Source organism: Mustela nivalis (genome assembly GCF_964662115.1).
Source record: "Mustela nivalis genome assembly, chromosome: 1".
Taxonomy (NCBI): Eukaryota; Metazoa; Chordata; class Mammalia; order Carnivora; family Mustelidae; genus Mustela; species Mustela nivalis.
This window is the reverse complement of record NC_139020.1, coordinates 201,406,082-201,423,237: the sequence shown is the minus strand read 5'-3', so window position 1 is coordinate 201,423,237 and position 17,156 is coordinate 201,406,082. Positions and strand designations below refer to the sequence as shown.

Below are 17,156 nucleotides of genomic sequence, written 5' to 3'. Positions count from 1 at the left end.
GCTGGCAGTGATGGTAGGCCTCTAGAGAAGCAATCCCTCACCTCTGAATCCTGAAACACTTAAGCAGCAGCAATACTGAGGCTTTAAAAGTTTTGTGGGTTTTTTTGTTTTGTTTTGTTTTGTTTTTTACTGAAAGGATCCATGTGAGTATGATAGGTAAACTCTGGCGTAGAGCAGTCTGTGTGGGATTGGAATACTGTGACAGCTGAGGGTCCCTGGGTGTCCCACCCCGTGCACTGGGCTTATACCACCATAGCCAGGACCAAAGACACCTGAAGATATATTTCCTGACTCTAAGAGACCCAGCCCACCCTTCCCGGGGCAGGGCTCTTTGGGCATGAAAACAGAGTCGTAGGGAGTCCCCAGCTCTCAGTCCTCCTTCTTGTGGTGGGCCAGGGGACCAGGGGGCGGGTGCAGGAAGAAGGCAGGCCACCACAGGCAGCGGAAGGCCAGCAGCTGGGGACCCAGCGCATACAGCAGGTTGCTCCCGAAGAAGCAGGCCCAGGCGTCATCAGGCACGCGGTAGGTGAAGGGTGTGCGCACGTGCATCGAGGCCCCCATGTGCGAGAACTGTGCCTAGTGGCCACACAAGGAGGTACAGGTCAGGGGTCAGGAAAGAACAAGGCCCAGCATCCCTAATATCCCACCCTAGGGAGCCCAGAGGGTCCCTGTCCCTTTCACTGGCTGCTGACCTGTCTCCCCTCTCTAGTCCATCTGTCTGCCTCTAAATAACACTGTCACCACATTTCCTGTGCACTTGTCCGTGAGCCTCTTCCCAGCTGTGTAACCGGAACTGTCTTCACTCTTTCTGTGAGGCCCGCCCTGTTTCCCTTCTCCTTGATGTCGGTCCAGCTTCTCCTCCTACTCTTCCCTACCCTAGGTAGCCTCTTGTGCCTCTGACTCTCTCTCGGTGTTGTGGCTGTGCTAAACCACCATTCCCCTCTGTGTCTTTATGCTGTTCCCATTCCTGCAATGCTCTTCCTTACCTAGAGAACTCATACCCATACATCAAAGCCCAGCTCCTAGGCTCACTCTCCTAGGCAATCTTCCCCTTCTGCAATTGCTCTCAGCCCCTAGTCTTGACTCTCCCCAGTTCTGACCTCACAGGGTCGGGAGTGTTAGTGTTAGGTCCTTTCTCCCCAAGACGAGGGAATCCTAAGGTATGAAGTTGTGACCGGGGCCTCTTAGAGGCTCAGCAACCCCCCTGCCCAGGGAAAGCATGAAAGGAAACTGATGGGGAGGCAGGAACTTTCTTCCCTACAGACTCCACCCCTCTGCCCCCACACCCCACCACACCTGGCCAACAGCTCCAGCAAACACCAAGGCCCAGTCAGGCAGCCAAGAGCAGCCAGGGAAGATGAGGCCATAGACAGCCAGGCCATAGAAGGGCAGCACGTAGAACATGTACACCAGCATCTGTGGGGGACACAACCCATAGGATGAGCAGTAGCTGCCTCCCTGAGCCCCCTGAGGCAGAGGCCCCCAGGGAGGATCCGGCCAACCTCAGACCCTGCCCAGGATTGGGTGAGGGGGCTCTCTGAATATCACAACCCTGTGCACACTGCTCCTCAATTTCCCTCGACCCACCCCCACCCCTGGCCACATGCACACACACACACTGAGCTCACCCATGTTACTCCAGAAGTGGCATATGACCCGGGCCTGGCCAACTGGACCACTCCAGGCCCGCCGGCCATAATGACCAGCGACAGGATGCACCTGTTATTCAGTGATGATGGCACGCGGGCCAATCAGAGCCTGTCTGAGATTTGTGCTTAAGCTCTGGAGAAATAATCGCTCACATTCCTCTGGGGTGGCTAAGTAGGGCAGATGGAGGCCTGCTGCTGCCCAAGGCTGTCTCTGCAATCCCACAAAGTGACTACCTGGAAGTGGAGTCCATGCAAAGAAAACAGAGCCCTGAGACAGAGTTATCCTCGGCACCTAGATCCAGCCATACTTGAAGACCATATCTGTCTTCACTGGAAGACAGACATTTTTGGGAGGACAACAGATTGACTTTTGTGTTTCTGGTACCTGCTTCTAAGAGGGCTTGCTAGGCCTCTACCCCTTGCAGAACCATATGGTCCTCGTTTCCCATCTTTCTTCTCACCTGCACCTTTGGATAGGCCACAGGGTCCCGTAGGTATGGCTCATACTGATAGATGTACACAAAGCACGCATCTGTAGGGCAGTCAAGCACCACCTGGGGCAGACAGACAAACCAACAACCCCCATCAAATATTTTTCCCACAAGAAACCTTCTCTACCCTCCCAGGTGGGTCCCCTATCCCTTGCTCTGGCTTCCCCTAGCCTTGGTTCTTTCACTTTGGCTAGGAAGGTTACAGGGAATGGGGTTTTGTCATGGACAGACATGGATCAGACTGGATGAAGAACCTCCCGGATGATCAGACAGGCGAGCAGTGGTCTTTTCGCTTTGGTTAAAGGAAGATGATTGGTGGGGACAGGAAAGGGAGCTGGGGCAGAAGAAAAGTAGGCTGACCACTGCAGACTCACCAGGCCCCGAAAGAGGGTGAAGAACCCGGCGAGGGTGAGGTATATGACAAGGGCCAAGTCTACTGGACGTCGCAGGATACCCTTGCTTTGTTCCTCCTGTACCTGCCCCATAGGAGAGAGACAGCGTGAGAAGTCTGGTAGCCAACAGGCACTTGATAAAGGCTCATCCCTTCTTTACTAATGGCCAAGGAGAGCCTTCCAAAGAGTTAATGTTTTTGACCAGAAGCAATTCTAATGGGGGTCAGAGGGAGCATTCAGGCACGTTGGCACAACAAACTGTCTGGGGGCAAGGCACTTACCACATTGGGGGCATAGCAGGTTGGTGCCCGGGCCTGGTTGAAGACCCTCACACCAGCCCAGCATGGGACTAGCACATAGGGGATGGCAAGGAAGAAGGCTGGTCTGATCTCCGAGCTGTATTTACCTGTCATGGTAGGAGAGAGGGGGTGTCACTCAGGGAGGATCCCCCAGGCCTGGCCAGACCCATAGGTGAGTCACACCAGAATCCCTGGGTTGGAAGCAATAATTCATGAATGCAGTCCTTTTCAAGCTCCAACACCTCTGGCTCCCCAGTGCTCATCAGATGGTGTCCAGACCCCTCAGCCTGGCCTGACTCAATTTATCTTCTGGATATGGCTTCTTTCTCTCAGCTGTTCTTTGCTTCTCCTGAATACATCTTGTGTATTTCTCTAGCTCAGCCATCCCCACATACTGGGCTGCCTCTTCCCTCTACTTCCCAAGACCTACCTATGAACCTTCTAGGCGCAGGACAGTAACCCAGCCTGAGGAGGCGGGATCCTTCAAAGCCAAGTCCTTACCAAGGATGTTTCCTGGGAGGAACACCAAGACGCTCATGACGAAAGATCCCAGCCAGTACAGTCCAAGGTTCCTGTATCTCTTCCTGTGGTGGAGGATGGAGGGGTGACCAACAGATGCCTGTTCCTGTCTCAGAGCCCTAGCCAGGGCCCAGGGTCCACCCTTGGCTCCCCAGCTCTGGGTACCTCCCATTTTTGTCCAGGACAGAAGGGACAACAGTGAGGTGAATGAGGGACTGAACAGATTGTCTGTCTAAGGACACACATGGTTGCTTAGGCACAGAAGTGTACAAGAGAAGAGAGCTGACTACCACTTACACCTTGGCATTCTGGAACCTTCTCCGGGTTACTCCTGGCTGGAGCCCTAGAGAGGACTCATGATTTCCCCTACAGACACTGCTGACTGCACCCAAACTTGGGACCCCACCTGAGGACTTGATCTCCAGGGTCCAGGTGCCACACCGCCCCCACCCCAAACTCTAACCCTGCCCCATGCACCTTCTGCGGATGGCACCAGCCATGGCCAAGTAGAGGAGGTAGTGAACCGTGCCATCCCAGTAGCAGATGAAGACTCCGTGTGCCGTGCGCAAATAAGGCTCTCCCTGCCAGGGCAGATCAGGGCTCAGCTGGGCCGCAGGGCAGGAGGCAACCCGGGCGACCCCTACGTACCTCTTTAGTAAAGAATTCCATGAAGCCCCCCGCGTAGCCATCTTCCTGGAGAGCAATGAGGAGATCCACCACGGAGGTGAAGGAGAAGACAGCGAACACTGCGGGGAGAGTGGGCGGAGCCTGACCCGGGTGTGGGCGGGGCCTGAGGCCGCTAGTCTGGGACCCAGAGTAGAGGCAAGGAACCACACCCAATTGCTCCCAGTTGCCGCTTCACAGGTCACATGACCCACAGCCCTGTTGAGGAGGCACAGTCCTGCCTTTGGGAGGCCTCAGGCTGAGAAGGCACTGACCCTACCCTGAGGAAATCCCAAAGTGATGAGGAACAGTGGTCTCTCAGGGGCTCCCAGTCTGATGGGAGCTCTCAAGGGCCCCAGGTCTGAAGGGGAAGGCCCCCTGAGGTTCCCCAACCAATGTATTTCTCCAGTGTATTTGAGGTTCTTCAGCCTGATGGGAGCCCTTCAAGGGGATGGAGGAGGCCCCCGCTCACACAGTTCTGACTGACTCACCAGCATAGAGTGGGTCATAGTAGATCTCGCCAGGGGACAAACTGTAGATAGCCACAAAAAGCAGGCCCAGGATCAGGGCACTCATCAATGCCAGCCCTAGGGGGCTGTGGAGAGGGAAAACAAGTCAGAGAGGCCAGGCTCAATGCTGAGGCCCACCCACCCTGGTGAGGACAAAAGCAGATTCCAGGATGCTTCAGATGTCGAGACTGAGGTGTCTTTCCATCCAGGAATCTCGTTCCCTGCAACTGCTCTTTTCTATCACTAGGTTGTTACCTGAGCTGTTTCTCCCTCCTGGGACCTCCCTCTAGAAGTCTCTTCCACTTGGCAAACTCCTACTCTTACTCTGTGGCCCATCTTTCATGGCTTCTCCTCCAGGAAGCCCTCCCTGACTCCTTAGAAAGAATTATTGCGCTACTTGGGCCAAGTACAGAGAGGGCATCAGTCAACTCTTTCTGACTATACAATCCATCCCGTGTTCAACTCAATTTGCTCTCAGTCATTCAACACCACCAAGCCCCTCTGTAGCCAGACCCACCTCCCAAAGCCTGCAAGGTCTCTAATGCTCAGCCCTGTACACCTCACTTTCTGAAGCTCCTGACTCCTCCCAGCTGAAGTCCAAATACTTCTGTGAACCACACCCCACCCCTGCCCTGATCTGTTCCATCAACCAGATAAGACAGGTCAACCAGCTGCATAGATAAGAAATAGAAGTCAGGTTGGAAGCCTCCAACAACAGGTGGGCAGAGTGGGTGGGTGGGAAAGCTATCCAGGGTCCCACACTCCCCTACACGTTCTCCAGGCTCCTACCTTCTCATAGACCCCTCTGACATCTAAGATTCCCATCCTGGTCCCATCTGACCAACAATGACAATTATAGTAATCAGATAAGACCATGCAAGTCTTTGCACACAATTTATAATCCTTAACTCTACCTATGAGCCAAGGTCGAGGATTCTGTTCATTATACACTGAAGAAACTCGGGCTCCCAGAAGCAACCTGACTCACCCAGGATCCAGGGGGAATGGAGCCAGGTATTTGTACCCAAGGAGCCAACCCCACAGTCAAGACTCTCTCTACCCCATGTCTTGAGTGGAGCTAGGTCTGGGAGTATGAGGGGCCTATAGATGCCCAGTACCCAGTGGCAGGATCCACAGGACTGGGGTCTAGGGTTAGGAAGCAAGGGAGGTCACAGCATGTAGGTGAAACGGAGGCTAAAGACAGGGTGGGCCAAACCTTAGCAGAATAAAGTCTCAGGCCTGAGACAGGCAATGGAGGGGCTATCTGCTAGGGGTGGTGGAACAGAACGCAAGTCTGAGTGTGCCTGTGTCAAGAGCTGGGTCATCAGGCCCTTATCTGGGTCGATACTTTGACCTTTGGTAACTTTGGAGCTGGGCACATCCCTGGGAAACTCCAGAAACCCTCCAAAACTCTGTCCTGTGTGGGGTGTGGGGGGGCTCTCCTTCTCAAACTTTCTCCTCAAATCCTAAACGTCCCGGGAGCGACCCCACCCCCACAACACAACCCGCTGGCCGGCAGAGAGGGGACTTCAGGTTGCATGGGGCTGGGGTAGTTCCGGCCTAGGTCCCTTCCTCCCGGCGGGAGCTGCGCAGGGGTTCCGGGTTCCGAGCAGCCAGAGTTGCCGCCCGCGCTTCGTCCCTCCCAGCCACTGCCAACCCGGCCCCGCAGCCCGGCCCCCCTCCCCGGGGCTGGCCTGGCCCCTCCCCTCACGCACTGCGAGAGCGCCGAGACGTGGTTAAGCGCGTAGGACAAGGGGAGGGCGCCGAGCGACAGAGCCGCGATCTTGCCGGCCAGCGGCGGGATGTCCATAGTGGCGGCGGCCGGACCCCGGCTCGGTCGCCGCGCGGCCTCCGGGGCGCTCGACTCTTCTGCGGCAGCGCGTCTGGGTTCGGGGGTTGCCAGGGCCCCAGTCCGGGCCCGCCCCACCCCGCCCCGCCCCGCCCTGCGCAAAGGTCGCCCCCAGCTGTGCCTTGGTCCTGCAGCCTAGCCTAGCCATGACTGTGCCCCGCGCTCCCGGGGAGCCTCCGAGGCCCGTCCCCCTGGAAGCGGTCCCTTTCCCCAGCCCTCCCTTCCCCGCGTCACCGTCACCGGACTCAGCTTGGGACTCAGCTTGGTTTCAGTGGCCTTCCCGGCCGCCCAGCCGCGGCTTCACTATTAGTCTAAAACTCCGTGTTGCCCGATGCTACCGCTCTTGAGGCACGGGACTGCAACCTGGAGGCCCTGGGCCAGATATTTCAAGCTAGGGGAATTTGTTTTCCAGGCCTCCTTCTGTACTTCTGTTTTCTCCGTCCTAAGCCACCTGTGTACCTACCTCGACTCTAAAGGGGACCCTTTTAAATGCCACATCCTCGTAGGATGAAGGGGACATTGGAGGCTTTCCACGCGGATGGAGGAACCTCAGTCGCTTGGACACAAAGAGTTCCCTTCAGGTCCCTTGGATTTGAGTGTTCAGGCAGTGGCCACACATATTTAAATACGTGGCGGGGTGTAAAGCTTTGACTGGGTCTGGGGATCATCTCAAGGCAGGCAGCCAAGGTCATGGTTGGGGGCGGGGGGTCTCTTGAAGGACTGTGTGCTGTGTTCCTTCCATATAGCCTGAGCACCTTGTGGGCAGTTGAAGCTGTGCCCCTGCTCAGTGGGTGGTGTCCAAGGGAGAGAGTCCAAAGGGTGGGCTTAGATTAGGCATGGATTGCTAGTTTGGTGAGTTTGGAACAGTGTGTCTGGCAGAGAGACTAGCGAGTTCAGGCCTGAGGCTGAGGTGTGGTGAGGGGGCTCAGAGGGTCAGAGTGGCAGAGCTGAGGGAGGATTCTGAACAGCCTGTAGGGTCCACCGGAAGACGCAAATGGTATTGGTGGTGGTGGTGGGGGGTGGCACCAAGGAGGGAACTATAGTTGGGTGGGGAGAGAATAAGGAAGCAGTGCTTTCCAAGCAGCTTTGGACTCTCACCCATGTGGTACTCGTAGCTGCTGGAAAAGAGTAAGCAGGTACCCACTCAGTACCTGCCCTTGGGGGGCCCACAGTCTGTGGGTGGGGAAGAGTCATCCTTTTTCCATGCACCTCCTTGTCCTTGTGCCAGCTGGGTCCTTTCTCTGAGCCTGGGCAACAAGATGATCTTCAGGCCACAGACTTGACAGTGTCGCACCCAGCTGTCCATTGCCCATGGGTTAAGTTCAGGTTCCTCTGGGCTGACCTGAGGCTCCAGTCTTGTTTCTTTCACTTTTCCCAACTCTAGCGGTGCCAACGCCCCCCAGGACTCCTATCTGCAAAATGGATCCTCTAGTATTTCCTCACTCCTTAAAGCAGATCCCAATGTCCCCTCTTCCATGTAGCCCTCTCTGCCACCCCAGCCCCGCTCCTCCTGCTGCAAGGCCGGCTGTCTGATCCAGCTGTCTAACAACCCGGCCTTGTATCTGTGTCTGGGATGTGCCTGTACATGCACATCGAATTTGGGGGCCATTTTCCAACTTTCCATTTGCCTGGGGGTAAAGTCCATGGGCTGAGTCTGGAGAGCCTCCATGTCCCTAATTCAACCGAAGGGTGACATTCACCTAGGTGGCAAGGTGCCTGGGACCAAGGCCTAGGGTCCCCATCACTGGAACATCTGGCTGCCCAGAGCTACTCTTGTGCTCAAGCCCTGGGACCACAGGACAGCTGGCACACATGGGAACGTCAACCCTTGCCTTGCTGGGCACAGCATCTACAGAGGGAACATAGAGTGGCATATGTCGTCCCAGCCTGGGCTCTGCTGCTGAGACTCACAGTCCCTGAATGCCCCTGTTCCCCAAACTCCCCAGGCTGCCACCAAGACAGCAACCCAATTCCTTTTCACATTTATTAGTCTCAGGTTCACCACCACGGGACACAATACGACAGACTGGCTGCCCCAGGGCACAGAGCCTATCCATCCGGTTCACGCAGTTGGTGCTGCTTACTAAATGACTGTGAGAACGCAGACTGGCCCAGAAGCCCAACTCCAGCTGGAGTCCTCAAGCCCATGAGCCCACAGGGGTTGACCAAGACCCACAAGGCACATGTGTGGGCAGATGGGTGGGTTGTGGGGATCCCCCAGGTCTCCAAGCCATACTTGAATGGTGGCTCTCAGATTCCTAGGGCCCCACCCAAGCTGCTCACTCAGCAGCTACAACTGACCCCAGGTGGTCTCGGCACAGATGTTCGGCTCAGGCTCTGGCGATGTGGGGAGTACTTGGTATGCTGCATCTGTCCACAGAGTGGACATGAGCCCCAGAGAGTCCCGTGTCCATCCACTGAAAGGATCCAGGGCAGCTTGGGTGGCTTGGCTACAACTGTCGCGGACTAGCTTCAAGGAGTGGCTGTCAGCGCCACCTGCTGGTGAGGTGATTGGTACAGGTGTGTCCTGGGTCCAGCGGACCCGCAGATCTGAGGAGGGTTGGGCCCTGTCTGGGGACCCCTTCCACCCTAAGCCCTACAGCACAGTGCCACCATAGGAGGTCCCTGGTGCCCCTGGTCCAGGTGCAGCCAGGGCTTGTCTGGTCAGCCACCAGTCCCTCTCAGAGGATCTGTGGATCCTCCCCTCAACTCCAAGCCAGGCTGGTGGGAGAGGGGCCACAGACACAGGTCTAGACGGTTCTCATATTTTTCAGGCACTACGGAGCTTTCCCAGTGGCATCCCAGCCCCATCTGCCCAGCCCAGCCCCGTTGCTAAGGAAACAGAGGGGCTTCTGGTGATGGCAAAACCAGGCTTCCATGGTAGGCAAGCACTGGAACTTTAATACACGGCACGACATTCGAGACAATGGGAGGGGCAGGCAGAAATGCAGGCCAGAACATTTCACAGTCCAGGGATGGTCAGTCGTTTGGAAAATACATTTGTGTGTTTTTCCAGAATACTCAGTAGTAAGGCCGTCTGGGGTTGTTCTGTGGGAGGCAAAAAAGATAAAAAAGAGAGGGGGTCAATGCTAAAGACAGCAGTTTCTCTTGCCCAGAACGTTCCAGGGACAGCTAAGCCCACATCCTCCAGAGCAGAGGGCAGGTGGAAACGTGGGGAGTCGCTAGTGAGACCTGGCCTAGTTGGACTGTGAAAGGAGAGACAGCTCTGTCACCAGCACCGCCGCCCCCTGCTGAGATTCTGGGCAACCCAGAATCACACGGGGGCTGGGGACACACGCACCAGGGGGTTGGGCCGGAAGCGGTAGGCCAGCATCATCCTCTTTCGGAAAGCCTCATACTCATCATCCTCCTTGGAGAGCTCAGCTGGCCGGTCGATGCCAAAGCCTGCTCCATCTACTGTGGTGGTGCCTCTGCAGGGGGCAGGGAGATGACAGGGCCAAGTGAGCAGAGGGCCAGGCTGCTGGCAGCACGAGAGGCGGCAGGGGGTGCACTCACTTGTTCACTGGGTTCTTGATGCCCTGGCCCTCTGAGCCCAGCCCGTCGCCCTCCTTCCAGCCCATTTTCATCAGCATCTGGTAACCAATGTTCTCCACCGTCAGCTTGAACTCCTTGTACTCTGAGTAGTCAGGTTCTCGGCCTTCCTGCAGAGCAAGGAGGTACCTGTCATCCACCAGGGTTGCAAATGTCCCAGGTCCCAGCCCTGGCCAGAACACCACCACGTCCCACCAGCAATGGCCTCACTGGATGCTGGGACCTCCTGCTCATATGAAGCCTCTGTACTGGGTCAGATTCCTTGAGAACAGACCAAAATGCCCCTTCTCAGGGTCCCAAGGCCAGACTTTGTACCAAGCTGCCTGGTGGCCAAGTCAACAAGGGCAAGGAGACAGGTCACACAGGCCTCACCCACCACGGGAAAGATTAATGGTTCATCAGCAAAGAGAAGTCCTAGGTTCTGAGGGCAATTCTTTACACAGAATGCTAAAAAGATGAGGTCAGTAAGTTGTTGACGAGGTTATGCGGTACAAAAGAGTTTTACAAAAATCCCCCAAAAGATGACAAGGGAGGTGCCCCATCAGGCAGACTCTCCTCAGAAGCACAATGACAGCATGGGAGAAATGTGAATTCCTCTTCTGGAGAAGCCAGTCCATAGGGCCTTCTGCCTGTAAACTGCACTTAATTGGCTCCACTGAAAGCAGATTTTCCCAGAAGCCCTGGGAGATATTTCTAAAGCAGCAGCTGAGCTGCTTTCTGCTAATTCTCTCCACAGACGGTGTCTATCATCAACAGATGCCTCCTGAGGCAAGAGGGCCCAGCTCCCCCTGTGAATGGGGGGGGGGCTTGAGGCTGCCTCAGACTCCTGCCTTGTGAGGCTAACAGGAGGGGCTGGGCCACTAGCCTGGCTGCCTGCCAGCAAGCCCACAGCCCCTGCTGGTCCCGGGGACCTTCCCAGCTCACCTTCAGGGCCTTGAAGGTTTCCATGAACTTCTCCAGCTCATCTGGAGGCAGGAAGTCTCCGATAAAGTGCTTGCCGCGGCCCATCTTTGTCAGCTGCTCGGCCCACTCTGCCCAGAGAAGCGGGGGAAAGTGAGAGAAAGGAAGAGGCAGGGAGCGGGCTGGGTGGCCCCACAGCACAGATGTGAGTCTTGGGAGGGGGGCAGGGACTCCGGTCCCAGGGGAATGAGGTGTCTGGTTGAGGCCCCGACCCAAACCCTGCTCCTCCAGGGAGCCCTTCTAAGTGCCATGTTCAAACAGCAGTGACAGCTTAGAGAATTCCTCTTTTTTCCACCGAGCGGAGGGAGAGAAGCCAGGAGTCTCTGGCTCCAGACCGTACAAGTTGCACAGGCGGCTTAAGGCCCCAGGTGGTGCCTCTAGCTTCCTTCCTGGGCAGGCTTCCTGAGCCTGCGGTGCCAAGGGCACGGCCTCACCCAGAGACCCCAGCCTTCACCCCACCTGCAATGTGCTCCCCGGCGTACCCCGAGTCTTGTCCATCTCCATGCGCCGCAGCTGATGTTCCCAGGTGCCCAGCTCGCTGTCCACCTCCTCGTCACTGTCATAGCCATGCTGGTGCTGCTGCAGGGCCTTCTCCCACAACAACTGCATGTCCTGCATCGCACGCTTGTGCTGCATGATCATGTCATACATCTGCTGCATCTGTGGGCGACACATGCTGGTGAGTGGGGCCTGGGACCGCACGTGCAGGTGGCTAACCCCTCTGCCTTCCCTGCACGTGCCAGGTGCCCTCACCCGTCCCACGTCCCGCCCTCCCCAGGGCAGGCACAGGAGCAGGGCTCGGAGCAAGTACTCAGGAAGACACAAGGTCCCCCATCAGGGCGTACCCCGCCTTCCCTGAACACCTGCATGGAGCAGGGAGGCACCCTCTCTACTGCACCAAGTCTGGCCCGGAACCCAGCACATCGCAGGCACCCTTGCTGTGGACCAAGCGAACGCACCACAGGCCCCTGACCATGGAAGGGCTGAGGGAGAGGCAATGCAGCTGCTGGCCCTGAGGAGGTCACTGGAGTTGAGTGTCCCCAAGGACCAACAGACAGGTGCCCGCAGCTCCTCAGGAAAGCAGCAGAGAGGCCAAGTCAGCCCTTAGCCCAATCACAGCCCAACACCAACTGAGCATTTCTCCCATTGATTCGGGCACCCAGGTCTGTCCTGTCCTGGATGCCGGGGGGCACTGGAAGGAAAACTAAGTGGAGACTACCTAGTCAGGAAAAGCCCACAAGCATGCTGGGGAGTAGCTGCACAGCACCAGCCTCAGGGGCTGCCCAGGCAGTGGGAGACGGCCTCAGCTCTGGGTCCAGCGCAGGCTGGGGAGGGTCCCTGGTAGGCAGAATGCCGCTGACAGGGCCCTGTCTGCCCAAGGACCTCTCCCCTGACTGTGGGCTCCACCCAGCAGAGGGAGGCTCAGAAAGAACAGCACACGACCACTGACAACTGTGAGACGACGCGGGGGCAGTACCCCACGAGCCCTGCCAGAGCCTGCCTGTTCTGCCCCACAGACTTACCTCCTGCTGCTCCTTCAGCTGCTTCTTCTGGGCATCTGACAGCTCTGTGACACCCACCAGACCTACGGGCTTCCCTTTCTCATAGCCAAGCCCCTTGAGGTCCTGAACTGGAAACAAGACACAGGCTGGTCAGCCATGGATGCACAGGTCCAGACTTGCTCCTGCACGTGGCACAGTGTCCAGGCACATGACCTCTCCAGGCAGGCGCTATAGCCCCATGTTGCAGATGATGACATCAGAACTTACAGGTCGAGGGCCTCACTCAAGGTCACATGTCTGACGGGTGACAGGACGGGGACTTTGCAAAGGCAAAGACATGAGAGCCAAGATAGCCTGTGCCTGTGTGTGTGTGTGTGTGTGTGTGTGTGTGTGTGTGTGTGTGACACACACTGACTCTTGGAAATAGCCCTGCAGGGAACAGACACCCAGCATAGACACACAAGGGTTCAGAGTCTGGCATAAGTCTCGGCTGTGTGGCTGTTAGCTCCTTCCGGGGAGGCAGCCGACCATCCTCAAAGCAACTGACATTTAGTTTGGCATCAGCTTCGGAGTTTGACTGGAGCCAGCAACACTAATGCACACGAAGATGCTGTGATGGCCCCATCTGGGCGGCGGAAACCACCACCCCTCAGGCGACAGCTTCCTGGGGGAGAAGCTGGGCAGACGGGGTACAGAGGCCCTTCTGGTACATGCAAAGAGCCAGGTCCTCCCAGAACACCAGGGTTGAGGCCTTGCCTGCCAGAACCACCCACAAGTGCTCCTTGAGCCCATATTTATACCCTAATACCTTCTAGAAGGTCTGTGTGAGAGTCCTGTGAACAGGGCAAGGTAGGCAAGGTTTGAGCAGCCTGCTGTGTGCTTGCAGCATGCCCATCGTCCCTCTCCTTGGGCCCCTTTACCAGCAAGCAACCAGGTGGGGACTGCTCGACCTCCCCTTGGGACGATGCGGACCAGTGGGCCTTAAACCTGGACATGAGCCCTTGGAGCCTGTGCCTGCACACTAGACCACCCAGGGAGGCTTCCTCACCAGCTGGGAGATGGGCCACGCTTCAGGGATATGAGTTCTGAACCGCAGGGCACACACATGGCAGAAGAGCACTCACGGCTGAGCACCCTCCATTACTGTGGGCCCCAGAGTTGGACGCTTGATGGCAATCTGACCCGAGACACCCTCAACCCTGGGGAGTGATGCTATCTAGAACTCTAGGGAGTAGAAGAATCTTCACTAGCTTTTCTCCTTGGACTAAAAGACCATCCTCAAAGCTGGACGGTCAAGGCCAAAAGGCCAGCCACGTAACTTGGGTGAGCTGCCTTCCCTCTTGGCCCATCCTTGCACAAGAAACGTAGGTGTCGGCACCAGGGCGCAAAGGCCTCCTCGGCATACTTGTGCGTCCGGGGGCAAGGGCTGTGGAGAGGGTTCCACCTTCGGGCCAGGCTGTGTGGAGGGCAGTGTGCCAGAGGCCATGAGAAAGACTCTCTCACTCATTCTCACCTGCAGAATGGGATGGCAACAGATTCCCCACCCTGGTGGGTTTGTCGTAGAAAAGGAGAAATGAGACCACATGCTCTGGCCACCTCTGAAACTGTCAAGGAGGCGGACGGTGGAGTGGATTGTGCAAGACTGACTGTGGCAATCACGGGGCTTATCATCATGTACTTCCCAAGCTTTCTATGACAAGAATGGATCCAAGTACTTTAAAGCTTAAGGGAGGTAACAGGATCCATCTGTATGCTGTCTACAGGAGACTCGCTTTAGATACAAAGTCACAAATAAGTTCAAAGTGAAAGGATAGAAAAATATACTCTGTGCAAACAGTAACCAACAGTCAGCTGGGATGGCCTTACCAGCATCAGACAAAACAGACTTCTAGCCAAAAAGGTTACAAGAGACCAAGAAAGAGGTTCTATGTTGGTAAAAAATTTGAAACAGAAAAATGATGTAACGAGTATATAGCAAAATTCACAAAACTGAGGAGAGAAATACACAGTTCTACAATAACCACTAGAGGCTTCAATGACCCATTTTTTAAAGGGACGGGGTATCTAGATAGAAAATCAATAAGGATATAGAAGATTAAACACTACAACCAGGAGACCTAACCGATGTACACAGAACATGCAAACCAACAACGGCAGAATACAGTGCACATGGAACATTCCCCACGACAGATTACCTTTTAGGCTCCAAAAACGGGTTTTAATACATTTTAAAAGACCGAAATCATAACAAGTACCTTTTCTGATCACGATGGAATAAAACTAGAGATCAGTAACAGAGGGAAAATTGGAAAACTCACAAATAGGTGTAAATTAAACAACATACTCTTAAACAATCAATGAACCTAAGAAGAAATCACCAAGAGAGATAAGAAAATATTTAAGAGATGAACACAAAAGCATGAGAGCAAAACAGGTGGGATGGAACAAAAGCAGTGGTACAAGAGAAACATAGAGCTATAACTGCACATAATTAAAAAGAATGATCTCTAGGGTGCCTGGGTGGCTCAGTGGGTTAAGCCGCTGCCTTTGGCTCAGGTCGTGATCTCAGGGTCCTGGGATTGAGTCCCACATCGGGCTCTCTGCTCAGCGGGGAGCCTACTTCCTCCTCTCTCTCTCTGCCTGCCTCTCTGCCTACCTGTGATCTCTCTCTGTCAAATAAATAAAATCTTAAAAAAATAAATAAATAAATAAAAATAAAAAGAATGATCCCTAATCAATAACCTAACTGTATACTTTAAAGGACTAGAAAAAGAAAAGCAAACTAATTTCAGAGCTAGCAGAGGGAAGGAAATAAAGATCAGAATGAAGATATAAGAAGTAGGGAAGAGAAATACAGAAAACCCACAAAACCAAAAGCTGGTTTTTTGAAAAGATCAACCAAAGTGACATACCTTTAGACAGACTGCCTAAGGAAAAAACATGAGAAAAGACTCACTAAAATTAGAGATGAAAGAGGGGATATTACGAATGACATTACAGAAATAAAAAGGAACTATAAAAGATTACGATGAACACCTGTTAAGCCAACTACTTGGATAACATGGATGAAGTGAACCAATTCCTAGAAACGTATAAACCACCAAAACTAACTCAAGAAGAGAAAACCTGGGGCACCTGGATGGTTCAGTAGGTTAAGGCTCTGCCTTCAGCTCGGGTCATGATCTCAGGGTCTTGGGATCGAGCCCGGTGTCGGGCTTTCTGCTCAGCGGGAAGCCTGCTTCCCCCTCTCTCTGCCTGCCTCTCTGCCTACTTGTGATCTCTCTCTGTGTCAAATAAATAAATAAAATCTTAAAAAAAAAGAAAGAAAGAAAGAAAGAAAGAAAATCTAAACAGACTTTTATCAAGTAAGGAGACTGAATCAGCAATCAAAAGCCTTCCAATGAGGGACGCCTGGGTGGCTCAGTTGGTTAAGTGGCTGCCTTCGGCTCAGGTCATGATCCCAGCGTCCTGGGATCGAGTCCCACATCGGGCTCCTTGCTTGGCGGGGAGCCTGCTTCTCCCTCTGCCTCTGCCTGCCACTCTGTCTGCCTGTGCTTGCTCTCGCTTCTCTCTCTATGACAAATAAATAAATAAAGTCTTTAAAAAAAAAAAAAGCCTTCCAATGAACAAAAGCCCAGAACCAGATGGCATTACTGGTGAATTCCAACCATTTATTACTAATATTTTATTATTCATTTGAGAGAGAGAGAGAAAACACAGAGGGAGAATGAGAGGAAGAAGCAGACTCCCTGCCAAGCAGAGAGCCCTACGCAGGTCTCTATTCCAGGACCCTGAGATCCTGACCTGAGCCGAAGGCAGACACTTAACTGACTGAGCCACCTAGGTGCCCCGAATTCTACGAACCATTTACATATTTATTTATTATTTCTACCAACCTTTTTTTTTTTTTTTAAAGATTTTATTTATTTGAGAGAGAGAGAGTGAGCAAGCATGAAAAGTGGAGGGTCAGAGGGAGAAGCAGACACCCCACCGAGCAGGGAGCCCGAGGCGGGACTCGATCCTGGGACTCTGGGATCCTGACCTGACCCGAAGGCAGTCACCCAACCAACTGAGCCATCCAGGCACCCTCTAGAACCATTTAAAGGAACAATTAATGTTAATAATTCTCAAACTCTTCCAAAAAAGTGGAGGGAATATTTCCTCATTCCATAACACTAGTATTACTCTGATACTAAAAGCAGACAAGGACACAAGAAAACTACAGAACAACATTCCTTATGCATATAGATGCAGACATCCGCAACAAAATACCAGCACACTGAATACAGCATGTTAAAAGGATTATTCACTATGAGCAAGTGGGGTTTATCCCAGAAAAGCAAGGGTGGTTTAAACAGAATTCTGGTGCCAATGTGTATGTGGGAGGGTCACCCACACAACAAGCAATTCTCAGATACCTGCTGGGTGTCCAATAGGTCAACTCAGTTCTAGCACTATTCACCAGGAGATAGCACTGGATTCCATGGGTTAAGGGGTCAGTCTTTTCAGACTGCTCCCTCCACCCCGGCCACCTTTAGCCACCAGCTACAGGCCCAGGTCATCACATAAGCTACTGGCTAGCTGCAGATCAGACATTCTAGCAATCCCCTCCTGGGTTCAATTAGCTTGCTATACTGACTCACAGACCTCAGAAAAACACTTTACTTACCGGATTACTGCCTTACTTACATATCATGCATGGAAATAACTTAGTAAGGCCAGATGGAAAAAGATGCCCTGGACAAGGTATGGGGAAAGCAGCCAGAGCTTC

The 17,156-nt window shown here is 54.1% G+C and overlaps 2 protein-coding genes across 2 annotated transcripts in view; both read right to left on the bottom strand.

Annotated features, from left to right (window-relative positions):
- Positions 1–265: 265 nt before the first annotated feature.
- Positions 266–6,446, bottom strand: TM6SF2 (transmembrane 6 superfamily member 2). The gene is made up of 10 exons (XM_082706757.1): positions 6,238–6,446; positions 4,505–4,608; positions 3,999–4,096; positions 3,828–3,931; positions 3,333–3,415; positions 2,814–2,938; positions 2,515–2,616; positions 2,111–2,203; positions 1,297–1,416; positions 266–576 (listed from the first exon to the last, which is right to left on the bottom strand). The coding sequence occupies exons 1-10, from the start codon at positions 6,330–6,332 to the stop codon at positions 370–372; spliced, it is 1,131 nt and encodes a 376-aa protein (XP_082562883.1). The 5' UTR covers positions 6,333–6,446; the 3' UTR covers positions 266–369.
- A 2,775-nt stretch (positions 6,447–9,221) lies between these two features.
- Positions 9,222–17,156, bottom strand: part of SUGP1 (SURP and G-patch domain containing 1) — a 31,793-nt gene continuing 23,858 nt past the window's right edge. The window contains exons 9-14 of the mRNA XM_082706579.1: positions 12,407–12,513; positions 11,366–11,543; positions 10,848–10,954; positions 9,888–10,033; positions 9,673–9,802; positions 9,222–9,419 (exon numbers count right to left, since the gene is read on the bottom strand). Coding sequence (XP_082562705.1) covers positions 9,393–9,419; positions 9,673–9,802; positions 9,888–10,033; positions 10,848–10,954; positions 11,366–11,543; positions 12,407–12,513 — 695 coding nt within the window. The 3' untranslated portion in view covers positions 9,222–9,392. The remainder of the gene's footprint in view (positions 9,420–9,672; positions 9,803–9,887; positions 10,034–10,847; positions 10,955–11,365; positions 11,544–12,406; positions 12,514–17,156) is intronic.

What these genes read in the sequence shown, in the direction of transcription:
- TM6SF2 (XM_082706757.1), bottom strand. Translation starts at nt 6,332, where the DNA reads ATGGACATCCCGCCGCTGGCCGGCAAGATCGCGGCTCTGTCGCTCGGC. An exon ending in GCTGGTGCCATCCGCAGAAG is followed by an intron (nt 3,416 to 3,827) that starts GTGCATGGGGCA and finishes CCTCCACCACAG; the next exon opens with GAAGAGATACAGGAACCTTG. An exon ending in TTGCTGGAGCTGTTGGCCAG is followed by an intron (nt 577 to 1,296) that starts GTGTGGTGGGGT and finishes TGTGGCCACTAG; the next exon opens with GCACAGTTCTCGCACATGGG.